This window comes from Arachis duranensis, chromosome 7 (assembly GCF_000817695.3).
Source record: "Arachis duranensis cultivar V14167 chromosome 7, aradu.V14167.gnm2.J7QH, whole genome shotgun sequence".
Taxonomy (NCBI): domain Eukaryota; kingdom Viridiplantae; phylum Streptophyta; class Magnoliopsida; order Fabales; family Fabaceae; genus Arachis; species Arachis duranensis.
The window spans coordinates 78376412-78394634 of record NC_029778.3 but is presented as its reverse complement, the minus strand read 5'-3'; the positions used below and the strand labels follow the sequence as shown (position 1 = coordinate 78394634).

The window sequence follows — 18223 nt, the reverse complement described above, 5'->3', positions numbered from 1 at the left end:
TCCGATATTGCTTTAATAAAAAATCCAGCAGGTTGGCACTTTATATATTATGAACTGAATGCCCATGCAAGTTGCAAAGGTGTAAATTATTACTACATTACTACTACTTCATATTTACTTAATAATTTGAAAGATCTCAGCAAGAGCATTTATCATGTGGCTCTTAAATATGGATCATGTGAGTATGAGAATCCACCATTAAGAGTGCTTCTGTTTCCACCAAACAGAGAAATAAAATGATCTGTGAAATTATGGGATTATTAAACTTGCATGAGATTTAGTGGGACAAACGCCATGTTACTGCATTAGAAAGAGAAACTAGATGTGTTCTCGATTTTCGAATACCGTTCATAAGCTGTCCACTATAATATATCTATATTTCTATATTAAAATATTAACTCACTAAGCAGAAAGTCTTCTCCCTGCTTTTTATGGCAGTTTGAAGTTAACTCAAGTTGTCAACTCCATTTTTTTAACAAATACCTTGGATACTAACTTACAGATAATAATAGCATAAACGTGTAATGCGACTAAATCTCCATAGTGGTCTCCCAGATTCAGTCCGTGCACCGATTTAGCCCCTGAGATTCCAATTGCACTATTTATGTCCTCCAGATTGCGATCCGAGTAACATAATGGTCCTTCGGTGAAATTCCAGCGTGACTCAGGCCTTGCTTTATGTTGCCCAGATTGCAATCTGGAGGACATAAATAGTGCAATTGGAATCTCAGGGGCTAAATCGGTGCACGGACTGAATCTAGGGGACCACTATGAGGATTTAGTCCGTGTAATGCATCACTTTTCTACAATTTATTCACATCAAACGGAGTTGGGCTAAGCTGCTGAAGCCTCGAAAAAGGAAGATACAGGATAGCATTTGAACTCAACACACCTCCATGGATCCGTTATTGAGGATCCTAAAGGGCTAAAACCAAGAGGTTAAGATCAACTTCTGAAGGGTTACACCAACGATGGATCCATTCTACACTTTAGAATCGCTTAAGAGGTTAAGAACAAACAATTAGTCAGACTAGGAGGACATGGGCATGTGACAGATCAGTGAATATACAACGAATGGAAATGGACATCATGTTTTTAAGACGTAATAATGATGCAATGATTTTGTTAAAGAGTATCGCAACTCAGACTACAATCTATTTCCAATGTGATACTGTTATAGTAGAAACATTTACAGGTGTTATTAAGGGTCGAGTTTGATTTCCTTGGTCAATTATATTGCAATTCACAAAACCAAAACATTTATATAAAACTGTTGCCAAGAATAAGTTTCTGAACCATTGAAGACTTGAAGTTCATCAGTGAACAGAGATCAAATTAGGTTCAAATGTTTAACGTAGTTGTAAGAGTTAGTAGAGAAAATTGGTAAATGAAACCATTGGCAGCATACATTTTCTGCTTAAATATGATAACAGATCATGAAAGTATACCAATCTATTATTAACTGTTACAGCACTGTTCTTCCGTAAAACCAATGGCATAATTAAAAATTAAAAAATATATAAAAATAAAAAAGAAGAAGCAGCAGAAAGAGCCAAAGAACTGTATACATAGCCATATCCATGGCAAACTAATCCGCCAGAAACTAATCCTCCCAATATGAATGAATCAGTCATCATTCCTCAAAGGTAAAGGCCTTTAGAGGCATATGTGCATCACATAGTCCAAATTAGCAAAGCCCAGGGTCTAAAAGGGAACAAAAATGTATGCCTTTCTCACCGTATAGAAGGATCCTACCTACTCTGCCTTCTCTTTTCGTTTCACATACGTAGCAGATCAGATGAATAAATCACCTCCCTCTGCCTTATACTCCAAATTCCCATTTGATTCCTATGAAAAGCAACAAAACCAAAAATGTCACTCAGACTTGCTCTGAATGCTATACACATTACCAATGACTCCAATTACGCTAACAACCACTGAAAGTATCAGCATAAACCATGATAGAATCCATTCTCCATGGCTCAAACCCCCCTGATGGCCTAATCTCAACACAATAATAGCGGGAAACATAAATCCCAATGTAAGAGCCGTCGTTGCCCCCGTGAACTTAAAAGCTGTCCAGATGTTTGGAATCATGGTAGATCCAATATATATGAGAACCAACAAAACTGCCGTCAGCCCCAAAGATCTCTTCCTGCTTTCTGATAGAGGAGGTGATCCCTCAAACAACAAAGCATCCACTGTTTGCCTCAGAGAGAAATGAATGACAGGAAAAACAAGTATCAAGTGGAGAATGTAGCCAACCCTGACTATGTAGTCTAAGGCTGCGCTATAACGAACTCCAAGATCCTCGTCAAAATTAGTCAACACGTCAGACTCTGTGTCTTTCCCAAATAGTAGAAAACCAGACATTGCTGTCGAGATATAAACTAGGACGCACAGTATTAAGGTGATCCTTCCCACTCGATTCATCTTCTGAGGAGACCGCCCGGCGAGCTCATTGTATATTGGCTGCACGTTAAAATGGCAGACAAATGCATTGGTCATGATTGGAATGACCACAAGCAAGTCCAAGATGGCCGTCTTTGAGCTCAGATCAGGACCCAACCGTGGAGCCTCAATCCGTCCTTCAACAAGCTTAATGAACGCCACGGAAAAAGTAACTACGACAAACACGACGGCAAGAGCCACGGAGGCAGCCGAAGTCATGCTCAACGAATCGATCTTGTCCAAGGAACAAAGTGGGGCAAGGAAAACCACCATGACAACAAGAATAACAAGCTTTCTCTGATCCCAGACACCATTCCCCATTAGCTGGTCAAAAACCCCCATATGATGAACAGAACCAGACATAACATCCCCCATGATTATCAAGTAAACCACCAGAACACCGCCATTGTTGACTATGATGCAGATCTCAGACATAATCCTGGCAGTTTTTCCCATAGCATGTTGAACAACCTCCCCATAGGTGGATGCTTTAACCAAAACCGAATATCTAATCAACAATTCTACACTAATCTCCGATAAAATCCCTATAAGAATGATTAACACAATCCCCAAAACCACTCCAAGAACCTTCATGGTAGCAGGGAGGGCCATCATCCCTGCACCTATAATGGTGGTAGTCAAATTAAACACAGCTCCGGGCACCCCGGAACCATGGTTATGGCCAATGACAACAAGCGGGTAATTATCAATGTCGATTTCGAAATCATCGTCAGCGTCGCGGTCATGAACTGCAACCTTAGACCCCAAAAACTCGGTTTCATCATCAAAAGAGAGCCTATGGAGGGATTGAGGGGAATCATTCTGAGGTTGCAATTCTAGATATGAGCTAACGGGTAACGAAGAATAATTAGTATCCTTAGACATGATATCGAAGATGAAAACAACAATGCTGCGGACAAGGGAAGAAGGATCTGAAGATCTGTGCGGAGGGGAAGTGAAATCTGGAAAATATTGAAATAATAAGAATCAAAGACGAGAAAACTTACAGATATTAGAGATGGAGGTGATTCAGGAATTTTGCAGAGTAAACCTAGATCCCGGGGTCAATGGATAATGTATTGGGATTCAATAACATTCATTTTCTCTCTCGGACTCAGTCTCTGCAGAGCTATGGAAACAATCAGAGGCACGCCAATTTTGAAGGAGAGAAAGGTCATTGGCTCTGCTCTTCTTATTTTTCCTACGTTTCCTTTTCCCTTTTTTTTCCCCTATTCATTAATAATTAGCTCTTAGCCTCTTACTGGAGGTCCTTAAAGTTAATTTTTCCCAAAGTAAATATCTCATGTCTTTTTTGTTTGGTTTTCTACACTGTCTCTTAACTCCACAGGTCAAGTACTAATTCATTGCGGATCTGAACTCTATTTAAATATCTGTCGCTGGTTCATGTCTTTTTTGTTTTTTCGGAGGATTTTTTTCTTTTTGTAACGATTAGCCTATCCAAGTCCAAGTTCAAGTCCACAAAACATAACCAACAAATGGACACATCAAGGCCCATCCATTCCAAATCTACATAATACTATCATTGCCATTGGGATAAATAAAGGTAACTAAGATAACTAAGAAACCGTGATGTGTGATATGGTGATATCTCATGCCGTAAATTATATAGCTGAGGTTTTGATTCCTACCAATAAAAATATGTCACATTTCATCACCAGCCGATCTAGCTCTTTAAAAAACCCCTTTTGTTTAGTTCGGTTCCTTAAAGAAACCAAAAACAAAAATAAGACAGGACTCACTAATGAAGACATGAATTATTCCCATGTTAGAGATGTATTTATAGGATATAGAATTATTCTTTCAAATTCTTAGATATTTTGACATGAATAAGCTTGTGTTTAATTTGTTTACTTGAAAACAAAGTAACTTTAAGTAAACAGAGTAGTGATTGATAAACTTCCAAAAAAAAATGTTTAACACTACTTTTCTGGAAAGATAAAGGAAAAAAAAAAGAGAGAGAGAGAAATGACAAGTTAACCTATTTTTATGTATTGACTCTTGAGAATAGAAGAAAATATAGTGTGTTGAGCTTAATTATTATATTTTATATTTTATTGAAAGAGAGAAGATAGGGTGAAGAGTAATTGATTGAACAATGTGGTACACTTTCTTTATGTGCGACTGCCAGCTGAGAAAGCATTGTGCGTACGCCACACAAGAACAAAGAAACAACTAATACACTGCAGTCGGTGGCGGTTTTCTCACCCATTCGTCTCGTCTCGTCTCGTCTCACTTTTCGTGCTTCCCCTTCTCCACTCACTATCACTTTAACGCCTTTTATCGCGCTATTTTCAATAATATATAATCAGAGTGCAAGGTTTCCTAGATGAATATTATTAATTAGGGTGTTCAAATCCAAACCGATTTAAATTAAACTGCTCATCCAATCTAATTCAAATCGAAAACTGATTAAAACCGTATTAATTTGGATTTGATTAGATTCTACTTTTTACAAACCGTTGGATCAGATCGGATTTCGGATCTATTTTTCGTAACCGATCCAATCCAATCCAAACCGCACAATGTACTATAATATTATTATTTTATTATTATATTTACAATTATACTTATAACATGTTCAATTTGTTATACATTTTTTATATTATTCAATATTATTATTATTTAATAAATATTTTATATTCAAATGGTTATTTATTTATTTATTTTAACTAACCTATAATTTTATTTCTATTGTTATGTTATCGTTGACTTTTAAATATATTATTAAAATTTGTTATGTTATTGTTGATTATTTAAAATTTGATGTTAAGACTTGTTATATGTATTTAATTTTTTTAATTTACAAAACCGTAAATCCAATTCAATCCAAACCACTTGAAATCGGATCGGATTTTTTTAAAAAAAGTCATCCAATCCAAACCATACTACAAACAAAATTAGTATTGTTTTTGACTCAAAACCGATCCAAACCGTACTGCGAACACCTTTATTAATGTTAATCATACGGGGAAGTTTTGAAATATATCTAAAATATTAGCAGTTAATTTTAATTATTATATATTTTTATATCAAAATTAACTATTAAAATCATTTAAATTCCAGTATATTTAGTACATTTGAAATTCTTCTCATTATATATATAAGAACAAATTTGGTAAAAAGAAGGGGATGGAGGAAAGCCACATCTAAGAACAAATCTAGAACGAAATAGGCTTTATAAATAGCAATACAGCAAAAATAAAACAAGTGATGACAAGACAATGGCAAGGTGAAGCAGAAGAGAAGCCCAACCTACTTTCGCAGCTGCTGGTATGGCGGCGTCACTGAGCTTCGCACTTTGCAGGAACAGCACGGAGAGGTTCGCACTTTGCACGTTGAGCAGCAAAGCAGCGCAAGAAAAAGCCTTCGGCGAGCAGAGTGGCGCCGATGCAGATAAGAAGATTGAGTGAGACTGGTGATGGTGTGAGTGTTTGGGAGAGGATTAAGCATGAAGAACATACAGATTGAAAAGTAAGAGAGAACTGTGAGTGAGAGGTCTACCTAATTGAGACTGAGTCTGTGAGTGCAGTATGTAAGTTATGTTTTGTTTAGGCACTCTCTCATCAGGCAGGCAGACGAAGGTGACCCGAGTTTTAGTCCGAATTCAGTTGAGTGATTTTCTCGGATTTTGTTTACCAATTACTGAAAATGGATTCTCTTTATCTTTTTAACATTTAAAAAAATAAAATATAATTTTTATTTTTAATTTTATAAATGAAACAAAAAAAATTAAAAAAATAAATAAATAAAACTAAATACTGAACACCATTTAATTTCTTTTTTATCGAAAAAGATTCACTCCCTCAATTACTAGATCTGATCTTGATCTTGATCATTTTAGAACTAGACCAAAATCTACCAAAACATTTCGGGCTCCCATGGATCTTGGGTCACAGATTGAACCGTGTAAGTTCCTATTTCTCACATTAGGGGTGTGTATAGATATATTTATTAACTAGATAATAAAATATTATATATATCCACAGTAAAGAACAAAAACACTAAATTATATATAAAAACCCATGAAATTAAAAGTGAATAATTATCTATTAATAGAAAAAATTATAATTATCAAAATAAAAATAATTATAAATATTTTTGAAATGCATATTAATTAAATATACTAAAAATATCTACTCATCACTATATTTATTCAAAAGTTTGTAGTTCTAATTTCTAACACCAATTTAGATACAATAGTTTTATTTTTAAAAGGGCAAAGGTGATGGTGACATTTATTTGTCGTCTAATTAACATGAGTATAAACGAAAACAATACAAGAAGAAAGGAGGATATGTAAAATACAAAGATAAATTACAAAGAAGATGCATAATAAATCAATAAATTTTGTGTATTTTATGAATCCGAAAAAAAATGATAAATTCTCTTCTCTTGTATTGTTTCTTTTTTAGTAAATTATAGTAGATAACCTTAAATAAAGGATGTGTAAAATAGATAAGAGCCAATAATATTAAAATTTAATTTAAAAATTGAATGCAATAAGATGTTAAGGGTTATATAAAAACAAGTAATATAGATTATTCTTTGCTATTATTTAGATTATCTGAAATATAAAAAATTTTAAAAATAAAGTATCTGATATTAATAACAGTTGGCAATATGTTAATACACTTGTACATCAATAGAGTATAATAAAAGGAAAAAATATGATGAATTTAAGTTAACAAGGATGGAGAAAATTAATGGAGTGTGATATTGAATATGTAAAATGTATATTCCTACGTGTAATAATTTTGTTGTTGGTGGTTATTTTAAAGATTTATATGGTATGATAAAGTATTTTTATGAGAGAGAATATTATTAAAAAATTTGATGGTAAAACTATTATTATAAGTATGGAATTAGTGCTTCAATTTTTACGGAGGAATTATAGGTCAAAGAAAAAGATATTGTGATTTTTATCGACAATAAAAGTATAATAAAGTGGCTAAATAGAAAGAATGGAACTTAAGAAATAAAGCTCATAAAATAAAATATTTGGTACAAAATATTAGGATAAAGTATAGAAACACGGAAATTTTAAAAAAGGAATGGGAGAGTGTGACTGTGACAAATAATAACTATTGAGTGAAGTAGATCGCATAAATATAAGTGTATGATAATAAAGGTGGGATGAATAAAATGAGTCGGGCAAAATTAGAATGATATGACTGGTTAGTATGGTAAAATTATTTGGGAGAAAATCAAGAGAAAGTAAACATAACATTTGGAGTGCTCAACAATAGACATAAAGAAATTTATTCGTGTTTTATCATATAATTACTCATTATTTGTTTGTTTGAAGGTTTATTATATTTTAATTTTTTATTTTTAGACATTTTTAGTGTGATGTGTATTTTGTTTAACTTGGATTTATCTTTGATGGTATTGTCGAAGAAGATAATTCATAAATTAAATCTTCTCTTTCTAACTTAGGTTGAGTTCTGTAACAACGATCTAAAAAAAGAAAGGAGAAATTTAAGGTATAATCATATCAAAATTGCTTGATATTTTTGTTAAAAAGAATATTTGTATTCAAGGAATAGCCAAACGACATTTACAATGTAAATTGTAGAAAATACAGTAGATTTAATGCTAGAAAAGAAATTAGATAATATTTATGCTAAACTATGAACTAAGAGAAGACATAATATTTAGTTACAAAGAATCTTATAAGATAAAAATAAAATAAATTAGAGACTTTTTTTGTGACTAAATTAGAGACTCTTTGAATAGATGTGAATGCTTTTTGAAAATATTTTCATGGGAAAGAAATTTTATTCTATCGTTGTATTTTCGTCCTAAACTTGTAACAATACATCTAAAACATTTATAAAAAAAGATTAATACACTATAAAAGAAGAGAATAACCCCAAAAAAATTATTTGAGATCCAGATTTGAATTTCAGGTGGTTAAATCTAAGTCTATGACTAAAAACAAAGAAACCAGAAAAAGGGAGAAAGGGAGAAGAAAAAGGAGGGACAGCGAAAATAAGAAAGAAAAAAAAGAAACTAATAAGGTTAAAATAGAAAAAAAAAGATGAAAAAAAAAAGGATAATAAAAAAAATATACATAAAGAATATTAAAAAGACTAATAAAATAGAAAACAGAAAAAATGTGGAGGCAACAAAGAAAAAATGATAAGAGAAGAGATTGGGTAAAAAGGAGAAAAGAGAAGCGCCATCACGTTGTAAGATTGAGGCGGTGACAATTCTTTTAGTAGAAAACCTTAAAGAGAAGACTATAAAAAGAAAAGACATTTTTTTCTATGAAAAAAGTTTAACTTAAAAAAATGCTTGATAATAATAATAATAATAATAATAATAATAATAATAATAATAATAATAATAATAATAATAATGTGATGTACTGTACAGTGTACACTACAGTACTACACAGGTCAAATGTGGCGGGTCATACTCACACACACACATACAACTATGAAATTGGGTGTTTATAGTCTAATTAAATTGAAATGTTAATATTGATAAAAATTAAATGGATCCATTTTTCAATATAAAAAGATGCGAGAAGACGTCCTTTTCGTGGATCTCTGCATTTTTGCCAAAGAAAGATTCCAATTCATACACCAATAAAGTGTTAGAAACAAACATATCACATAACGTTTAAGTGCGTCAGCCAACCTGTATATTTGTATATTGTCTAGTGGCTGCAACTATTTTAACTTAGAATTATGTTACTTGAAAAATAAAAAAAACTCCTATTTTATTTACTCAATTATTCAATTACCATCTAATAATGTAATAGTAATGGTGATAACATAAAGATTATCATATCCCATCGTATTGGTTTAAAATAAACACATAAAAAAAATAAAAAATAAAATCCTAACTCATCCTTCTAAGTTCTAATTATCACATTCTATTTACACTAATTATTTACACTAATTATCACATCCAAATATTATTAGAAATAGGTAACAATGTACACCATTTCATGTTAATGGCATTGTTTTTTTTTTTTATTTATATGAATTGAAGAAAAAATATGTAGTTTGAACTTTGAAGTTTGAATTATGGAACTTTTTATAAGCGATAATTTGAACTGGACAATAATAAATTTAATAAATAAATTACTATTTATAACTATAAAAAATATAAATACTGACAAATGTATTCATATAAAAATAAAACGATAATTATAATTACAGAAATTAATTTTTATGTGCCAAGAATATCCGAATTATTAGTTATACAATTAATCTGTTAAAATATTATAAACACATAAAAATTATTTTTTCGTAAATACAATTATCACTTTATTTTTATATATATACATTTATCCATTTTTATATTTTTTATCAGTTTATAAATACAAATGATAATTTTTTCTAAATATAATTTAGAATATCGATTACCAGAGAGAATCTGGTTGCACGTATTTGATGGCTACGTTGGAGAAGAAGATGCAGACGTACACACCTGACAGGCCCAATAGCCTACACAACCCTCTGAACGCACATTTAATTCACTCCACTTGCATTATTAAATCACCATTTGGCCCCACCCTTCATCTCATCTCGTTATTATATCGTATCACAATCATCAACTCTATCACGTGATACAATAAGTTCTCCTCTCCTCTTCTGCTCTTCTCTTCATGGCAAATTGCCAATGGCATTCACCCGTAATATTCTCCAAACTTCGACACCAAACACTTCCGGGACCCGTCTCACAAACTTTGTCGTTACTCCGGGGATCTTAACCCAGTAAATATCGCTTTCCTAGCTCTTATCCTCTGCTTCTCCGCCCCACGCTATTCCTTTCTCCTCACCCCCCGGATATCATCGATCTAAATCCAACAGCCATCGCTACACGACCACCGAGCCGTGGTGAACTACACAATCACAGCTCTCCTTCTGATCTTACTACGAGCTGAAGGACAGCTGTCAGCTCGAGATTCCTAGCCGGTTTAGTGGGCCCCTGTTTAACTGCACTTATGAAATAAGCGTGCTTTCCTATCTCATAGCTTATCATGCATGCAATAGCCTATCACTGATAGTCAGGTGTGCTTATCATCTCCCTTCCCTGTCGCCTCGCATATAAAATACTTCTATTTCTGCAAGTTCAAGTGTCCTATTTATAAATATATAAACATAAACATAAATAAATAAATATGAATATATCTGTAGAGAGAGAAAGTGGTGTGTGTGAAGCGAGAGAGTGAGTATATAATAGGCCATTAGTTCCAAGAGAGAGAAAAGTCCAAATAGAAGCGAAGAGAGAGAAAGGTTTGGGGGTTTGGGGTTTGAGTTCTGGTGTGTGTTGGTGTTGGTGTTGGTGGTGCCTTTGTTGGGTTCCATATTCGGGGTCCCTTTCTTCCCATGTGTGGAGCTCTGCACGAAGGTGAGAGCTTCTCAAACTTTCTCTCTCTCTCTTTCAGTTTCCGAATCTGTTGCTTTAAACTTTAAAGTCTTTGTAGCTTTTTCCCGACGTAGTATTTTAATTTCGACTTTTTATTTTTTCGTTGGCTTGTTTTGTTTTTCCTTTTTGAACACTTTTATCAGCTGCATCTTGGATTCCCCTGTGAGATTAAAGCTGCTTTCCTTGTCTCCCTTTGATCCAAGAGTCAAATTGTTTTCTCTTTCATTTTCTCCCCCAAAACCTGATTTACACTATCTTCCTGCTTTTACTCCATAAATGCTTTTCTGTTGCTACTTGAATGATTTCATTCTCGGTCTGGATTTTAGTTTATTTTTTATACACTTTTTTTAGACTGTTTGTAGCTGGTAGGTATGGAATTTCTCTAAGTTTTTTCTTTGTAAATTATTATCTGTTCTTATTTTACAATATTTTGAGATAAAAATGAGATTTTTGTGGCAGATCTAGTTTAGAGTTGCTCATTTGGGTGCATATCTAATCGAAGGACGTGGCGGTTACGATGTCGTCCCTCAGTAGGGAGTTGGTGTTCCTGATCTTGCAGTTTCTGGACGAGGAAAAGTTCAAAGAGACTGTTCATAAGTGGGTTTTATTGCATTATAGTTTCTTATTTATTTATTGTTATTTTCGGTTATGTGCAATTTATTTATTTTTTCACATTAATTGATTAATCTTTTTGTTTTTATGGGAAAAAAAAAAAGGCTTGAACAGGAGTCTGGGTTTTTCTTTAACATGAAGTATTTTGAGGATGAAGTGCACAATGGCAATTGGGATGAGGTTGAGAGGTATCTCTCTGGTTTCACTAAAGTAGATGATAATAGGTACTCTATGAAGATATTTTTCGAGATAAGGAAGCAGAAGTACCTGGAGGCATTGGATAAGTAAGTTCACTAAAGTTCACATTTGTATTCTGTTGGACACAATAGAATGTGTATGTAACTTGAGCTGTTTTATGTTCTGTTAGGCATGATCGGTCCAAGGCTGTAGAGATATTGGTGAAGGATTTGAAGGTCTTTGCAACATTTAATGAAGAACTTTTTAAGGAAATCACACAGCTTTTGACATTGGAGAATTTCAGGTAATAATATATATTTTTAGCTCTGGTTTTCGGGGTAAAACCTCTGTAAGATGATGCAGACATTGACTTTATGGTATCATAGGGAAAATGAACAATTGTCTAAATATGGCGATACGAAGTCTGCAAGAGCAATCATGTTGGTTGAGCTAAAAAAACTAATCGAAGCAAATCCTTTATTCCGTGACAAGTTGCAATTTCCCAACCTTAAAAACTCAAGGTTACGTACTCTCATCAATCAAAGGTAATTATCCGAAGTCCAATGTACTGGTTTGTCTATCAATGTTGAATAAGAACTAGAGCACTGAGTTGACCTTAGAGTTCATGGAGCTTATGTCCCATATTCATATATCATATTTCTTTTTCCTTGGCTTATGCATGCATCATTGTATTTTTCTTTGCTATTAAATGATAAATCATTCTTTTGAAGTGAAGCTACCTCATATGCTTTGGCTCCGAAGAGTTTCTATATACAGCCGATTTGGTTATGTTGTTTTGTATTAATGGATAACTGGTTATGTTTTCTGTTTTCTTATTTCAAAAATAAAATCACAGCTTGAATTGGCAGCATCAACTTTGTAAGACTCCACGTCCAAATCCAGATATAAAAACACTTTTTGTGGATCACTCATGTGGACAACCCAACGGTGCAAGAGCTCCATCTCCTGCTAATAATCCACTACTAGGATCCTTGCCGAAGGCTGGAGGGTTTCCTCCTCTTGGTGCACATGGGGTGGGCTACTTTACTGATTTGGTTTCGTAGGCATTACATATTGTTATCTTTTGGTTCTTATTTTGGTGCTGGACTATTCTGTGGTTAATGTGTATAGCCTTTTCAACCTACTCCAGCACCTGTGCCAACACCCCTGGCTGGTTGGATGTCGAATCCTACCACTGTAGCACATGCTGCAGTTTCTGGAGGAGCCACTATAGGTCTTGGTACTGCTACAGGTCTTGGTGCACCATCAATCCCTGGTAATACATTTTCTTGCGGCCTGTTATTCTCGAGTTTGTAGTGGTTTTAACATCTAATTGGCTATGGTTCTAAATTCAATCTCTTACTTCTGACAAGTTTCATTGTCTTGTTTAAGCTGCTTTGAAGCACCCTAGGACCCCTCCAACTAATCCTTCTGTTGACTACCCATCTGGAGATTCAGATCATGTCTCTAAGAGAACAAGACCAATGGGAATGTCGGATGAGGTAATCTGATACCACTTAGGGAAAAAAAATCACTAGTGGTCTTATAATTCTTATCTATACAAATTTTTACAACTCACATTTCTGGCATCAACTTTTTCATCATGTTGTGCAGGTAAATCTTCCTGTCAATGTGTTGTCAGCCACGTTCCCAGGTCATGGTCATGGACAGGCTTTTAATGCACCAGATGACTTGCCAAAGACTGTTATGCGGACTCTGAACCAGGGTTCATCTCCTATGAGCATGGACTTCCATCCAGTTCAACAGACTATACTTCTTGGTCTGCTGCCTTTCTAAGACCTTTCAATAGTGTTTTTCACTTGAGTTAATTGTGTGTATTTGATGTTATTGTTCTCAGCTAAACATAAGTTCTTCCTTCTATTCATGCAATGTGTCAGTTGGTACAAATGTTGGGGACATTGCTTTGTGGGAAGTGGGTTCTAGGGAGCGGTTGGTCTTGAGGAATTTCAAAGTTTGGGATCTTAGTGCTTGTTCAATGCCTTTTCAGGTTCCCCTTTTCTCCGTTATACATGAATTTTTATACCAAGCCCGGCTACTTGTAACTTATAGTTACTGAAATAAAGCTATATATGTTCAATTCAGGCTGCTCTTGTCAAAGATCCAGGTGTTTCTGTCAACCGTGTGATTTGGAGTCCAGATGGTGCTTTATTCGGTAAGTTGAAAGTTTTTAAATTATTCGTTTATGATATTCTCTAATGTATACTTTCTGAAGTCATGCAACCAATCATTAATATGACTTTGTTCAACAAACAGGAGTTGCTTACTCAAGGCACATTGTTCAGATATACTCTTATCATGGTGGCGATGAAGTACGGCAGCACCTGGAGGTAGACACAAACATTTGCATGCATACACATTGGAGAATTCTATCTTCTTACATTAGATTTTACTTATAACCATTTGTAATGCTTACTTTTGAATCCCTTTTGTAGATTGATGCTCATGTTGGTGGAGTAAATGACTTAGCATTTTCCCATCCAAATAAACAACTATGTGTGATAACTTGTGGTGATGATAAGACCATTAAGGTTGGTTTTTATCAAAGCATGGACTTGGTTTTCTGAAGTGGAGATGACAACATATTTTGCTAACTAAGTTATTTAACTTTAGGTGTGGGATGCTGCTACGGGTGCAAAGCAGTATACCTTTGAAGGTCACGAGGCTCCAGTTTATTCTGTCTGCCCACATTATAAAGAAAACATTCAGGTAGAAGTCTAGATTCATATGTTTGGGGAAATTCACTCGAGTCTGTTTGTGCGATTCCTCTAGCTCCATTTGCAGACTAACTCGGTTTTTATGTTGTAGTTCATCTTTTCAACAGCATTAGATGGAAAGATAAAAGCATGGTTGTATGACAATTTGGGATCTCGTGTTGATTATGATGCTCCTGGTCGTTGGTGCACCACCATGGCCTATAGCGCTGATGGTACAAGGTCCATATTCTCAACCTTTGATTCTTATGTTGATCTCAATCTTTTTATATGGTTGAAAATTATAGTACGTGTTTTTACATTCATTGTTTCTGCTCTGAATATATACTATAGGCTCTTTTCATGTGGGACAAGCAAGGATGGGGAATCGTCTATTGTTGAGTGGAATGAAAGCGAGGGAGCTGTTAAAAGGACCTATCAAGGATTTCGCAAACGATCTTTGGGTGTTGTACAATTTGATACAACCAAAAATCGATTTTTGGCTGCGGGTGATGATTTCTCCATTAAGTTCTGGGATATGGACAATATTCAGCTTTTGACACAAGTTGATGCTGATGGGGGTCTCCCTGTAAGTTTCATTATTTTATTTCAAATTGCAGAGCTGGTCTCTGCAAACACTAGTTGCTAATTATAACCTTATCTGAATTCTAGGCAAGTCCACGGATTCGTTTCAACAAGGATGGAGCTCTTTTAGCTGTCTCAGCAAATGAAAATGGAATTAAAATCTTAGCCAATGCAGATGGTATGCGCTTGTTGCGTTCATTAGAGAATTCTATGTATGATGCATCAAGAACGTCAGAAGCCATGGCAAAGGTAGACTTGTAGTCATTATACTTCTATTGGTTGTCATTAATAAGATATAGGCTAACATGAATTTTGTGGTTGTGGCAGCCTACAATAAATCCAATTTCCGCAGCTGCTGCCAGTAGTGCTGCACTTTCAGAAAGGGTCCCATCTGTGGTAGCTATGGCTGGAATGGTCTGTTTTTCTTGCAGCTCCTCTTTTGAAATTTATTTATTTATATTTTTGTAGATGAATATACAATTCTTATTTGTACCAGTGTGTATACTTTCTTCTGCCCCCTTCCCTTCAAAAGGGGAGTAGCATTTTACTGTAGTTCTTATGATGTATTTATTATCATTGCAAGTGTTTTGGTGTTAGTATTAATTTAAGTACCTGTGGATTTCAACTCATCAGAATGGAGATGCCCGAAACTTGGGAGATGTTAAACCTAGAATAAGTGAAGAATCCAATGATAAGTCAAAAATATGGAAGCTTACTGAAATCAGTGAACCATCTCAATGTAGATCCTTAAAGCTACCTGAGAATGTACGAGTAACTAAGGTATGTTGTTTACCTTAGGCATACAATATTGAAAGTTTAGTGAAACTTAGTTGTTTTATAAATCATTTTAATACCTGGATATCTTTCTCTTTTTTATAAAAGAAATTTTAGTATGAAGAGAAGAAAGGAAAATTAAAAGTAAAATAAACCTCACCTGCAATTTCCTGGATAAGTGCTACCTTTGGTGGATAATGTTAAGCCCTCCCTCTAGTTTCCTTCTTCTAACCCCCTTTACCCTCTTCAAACTAAGTAATCTGATAATCTCTATCCCTATTATGACAGATATCAAGGTTGATATACACTAATTCAGGCAATGCTATTCTGGCATTAGCTTCAAATGCCATTCATCTGCTTTGGAAGTGGCCGCGAAGTGACCGTAATTCTTCTGGCAAGGTGTGATAATATGTGGAGTTACTTATGCCAACTGATTACTTATGATTTGGGGACTTGGGAATGAATACATGATGTTTACATTTCTTTGTGTAGGCCACTGCCAGTGTGCCACCTCAGCTATGGCAACCTTCAAGTGGCATCCTGATGACAAATGACATTGGTGATAGCAATACTGAGGATGCTGTTCCTTGCTTTGCTCTTTCTAAAAATGATTCTTATGTAATGTCAGCATCAGGGGGGAAGATTTCTCTGTTCAATATGATGACTTTTAAGGTGAGCTATAAGTCCTAGTCATCATCATTATTCAAGACTGTATTTGGCTTGTAACTGACCAATTTCAATCTTGCCCCAAGTGCAGACAATGACTACTTTCATGCCTCCACCACCTGCTGCAACCTTTCTTGCTTTCCATCCTCAGGATAACAATATCATTGCTATAGGCATGGATGATTCTTCAATTCAGATATATAATGTCCGTGTAGATGAGGTATGATTGCTGTTCATAAACTGTTTCTGCCAACTTATGATTTGTGTAATTTGGTGTTTATGCATAGCTTTCTTATTTGCAGGTTAAAAGTAAACTCAAAGGCCACACTAAAAGAATCACAGGTCTTGCTTTCTCTCATGTATTGAATGTCCTAGTTTCTTCTGGGGCAGATGCTCAGGTAATAGTCGTTCAGTGTAGATTTGCCTCCAGAATCTGTTTGATGATTGCATTGCATTAAAGGAACTAGTTTTGGAGATCCAAATAGTTCTCATCAATTAATGGCCCACTTTGAGCTTGATGTTGGCAATGCAATTGTCATTAGTTGTCATACGGGAATTTATTCATCTAATGTGCAGATTTGTGTGTGGAATACTGATGGATGGGAGAAACAGAAGACTAGATTCTTGCAACTTCCTGCTGGAAGGACTCAACCAGTTCAGGCAGATACACGTGTACAGTTTCATCAGGATCAGATACGCTTCTTGGTTGTACATGAAACGCAGCTTGCAATTTATGAAGCAACGAAACTAGAATGTCTAAAGCAGGCAAATTCATTTAGCTGAGTTTTATATTTACTGCACATATTTTATTTATTTGGTCTTTTATCTGATAAATCATGCTAAATTTGCAGTGGTTTCCACAAAGTTCTGCTGCACCTATATCGCATGCAACTTTCTCATGCGATAGTCAGCTCATATACGCCAGCTTCTTAGATGCAACAGTCTGTGTGTTTAGTGCTTCAAACCTCAGATTACGCTGTCGAGTCAATCCTTCTGCATATCTTTCTGCAGGTGTCAGGTAATGCCTTGTTTGATGGATGTTGTATCTAAGTTTGCAAGACGTTTCTTTCCTTGCATTATTAATTTGTTTCTCAGTTATAATTTTGCAAATACAGAACATTTTATAGGTACAAATTTCATGTAGAATTGCTTAATTTATAATCGTTATTCATTCTCTATTGGAAGCAAGCAGCTTGATACTCTGCTTTGAAGTCCTTCAAAGTCCACAGTAGTTGTATTTCAACCTGTATCATCTGTTACCTCTTTTCAGCTATTCTGTTTTATGCTATAAAGACGATCTGATTGAGGTCGGTAACATTTTACTATTGTTGTCTGTGCCAGCAGTTCTAACGTACAACCGCTTGTAATCGCTGCACATCCACAAGAACCAAATCAATTTGCAGTTGGACTTTCGGACGGTGGAGTGCATGTGTTTGAGCCCCTTGAGTCTGAAGGAAAATGGGGCATGCCTCCACCCATTGAGAATGGGTCAGCAAGCAATGCAGCAGCTGTCTCAGTTGGTGCTTCTTCAGAAGAAGCTGCCCAGAGATGATCCAAAGTCACAGCCAAAGACAAGTTTCTTTTACATACTTGGCTTGCTGGCCCTTTCAAGAAGCAACCCACTAGTTTATGTACTGTATTTAAATGCAATTGCCAATACGTCTCAAATTCTTTTCTTTTCTTTAAGTTAAATGATGATATTTATAGATGTAGGATATGTTGAGTACTTCCGCCAAGTAACATTGGTTGGTCCATCTCCATCCTAACTTGTTCTTTTGTGTAGTCATGTTAAGTATAAACTACCGTCGCTTTCTAACTTGGCCAATCTTATCTTTATCTTC

At 34.8% G+C, this 18223-nt stretch overlaps 2 protein-coding genes across 4 annotated transcripts; one reads left to right on the top strand and one right to left on the bottom strand.

Moving 5' to 3' along the window:
* Nucleotides 1-1409: 1409 nt before the first annotated feature.
* On the bottom strand, nt 1410-3677 carry LOC107459781 (amino acid transporter AVT6E). Of its 2 annotated transcripts, XM_016078045.3 has the most exons (2): nt 3459-3677; nt 1410-3298 (listed from the first exon to the last, which is right to left on the bottom strand). In XM_016078045.3, exon 2 carries the CDS (start codon nt 3064-3066, stop codon nt 1876-1878), a length of 1191 nt encoding a protein of 396 aa, XP_015933531.1. In that variant the 5' UTR covers nt 3067-3298; nt 3459-3677; the 3' UTR covers nt 1410-1875. The 2 variants fall into 2 exon arrangements, with proteins under 2 accessions (XP_015933531.1, XP_015933530.1); XM_016078044.3 differs by having other exon boundaries at nt 1410-3677.
* Nucleotides 3678-10595: 6918 nt separating this feature from the next.
* On the top strand, nt 10596-18198 carry LOC107459571 (topless-related protein 1). Of its 2 annotated transcripts, none has more exons than XM_016077802.3 (26): nt 10596-10839; nt 11317-11454; nt 11574-11753; nt 11837-11950; nt 12033-12191; nt 12503-12680; nt 12778-12922; nt 13039-13148; nt 13261-13426; nt 13545-13654; nt 13750-13819; nt 13921-13994; nt 14100-14195; nt 14278-14373; nt 14473-14600; nt 14712-14946; nt 15030-15191; nt 15270-15356; nt 15576-15722; nt 16005-16115; nt 16209-16388; nt 16474-16602; nt 16685-16780; nt 16959-17147; nt 17234-17400; nt 17724-18198. In XM_016077802.3, exons 2-26 carry the CDS (start codon nt 11375-11377, stop codon nt 17932-17934), a joined length of 3420 nt encoding a protein of 1139 aa, XP_015933288.1. In that variant the 5' UTR covers nt 10596-10839; nt 11317-11374; the 3' UTR covers nt 17935-18198. The 2 variants fall into 2 exon arrangements, with proteins under 2 accessions (XP_015933288.1, XP_015933289.1); XM_016077803.3 differs by having other exon boundaries at nt 10598-10839; nt 17727-18198.
* Nucleotides 18199-18223: the final 25 nt, after the last annotated feature.

Bases quoted from the DNA above. Each gene is read 5' to 3' on its own strand.
- LOC107459781 (XM_016078044.3), bottom strand. From the start codon at position 3,336: ATGTCTAAGGATACTAATTATTCTTCGTTACCCGTTAGCTCATATCTA.
- LOC107459571 (XM_016077802.3), top strand. From the start codon at position 11,375: ATGTCGTCCCTCAGTAGGGAGTTGGTGTTCCTGATCTTGCAGTTTCTG. The intron at 13,995-14,099 runs GTAGACACAAAC...TCCCTTTTGTAG, and splicing joins AAGTACGGCAGCACCTGGAG to ATTGATGCTCATGTTGGTGG. The intron at 14,196-14,277 runs GTTGGTTTTTAT...ATTTAACTTTAG, and splicing joins GTGATGATAAGACCATTAAG to GTGTGGGATGCTGCTACGGG.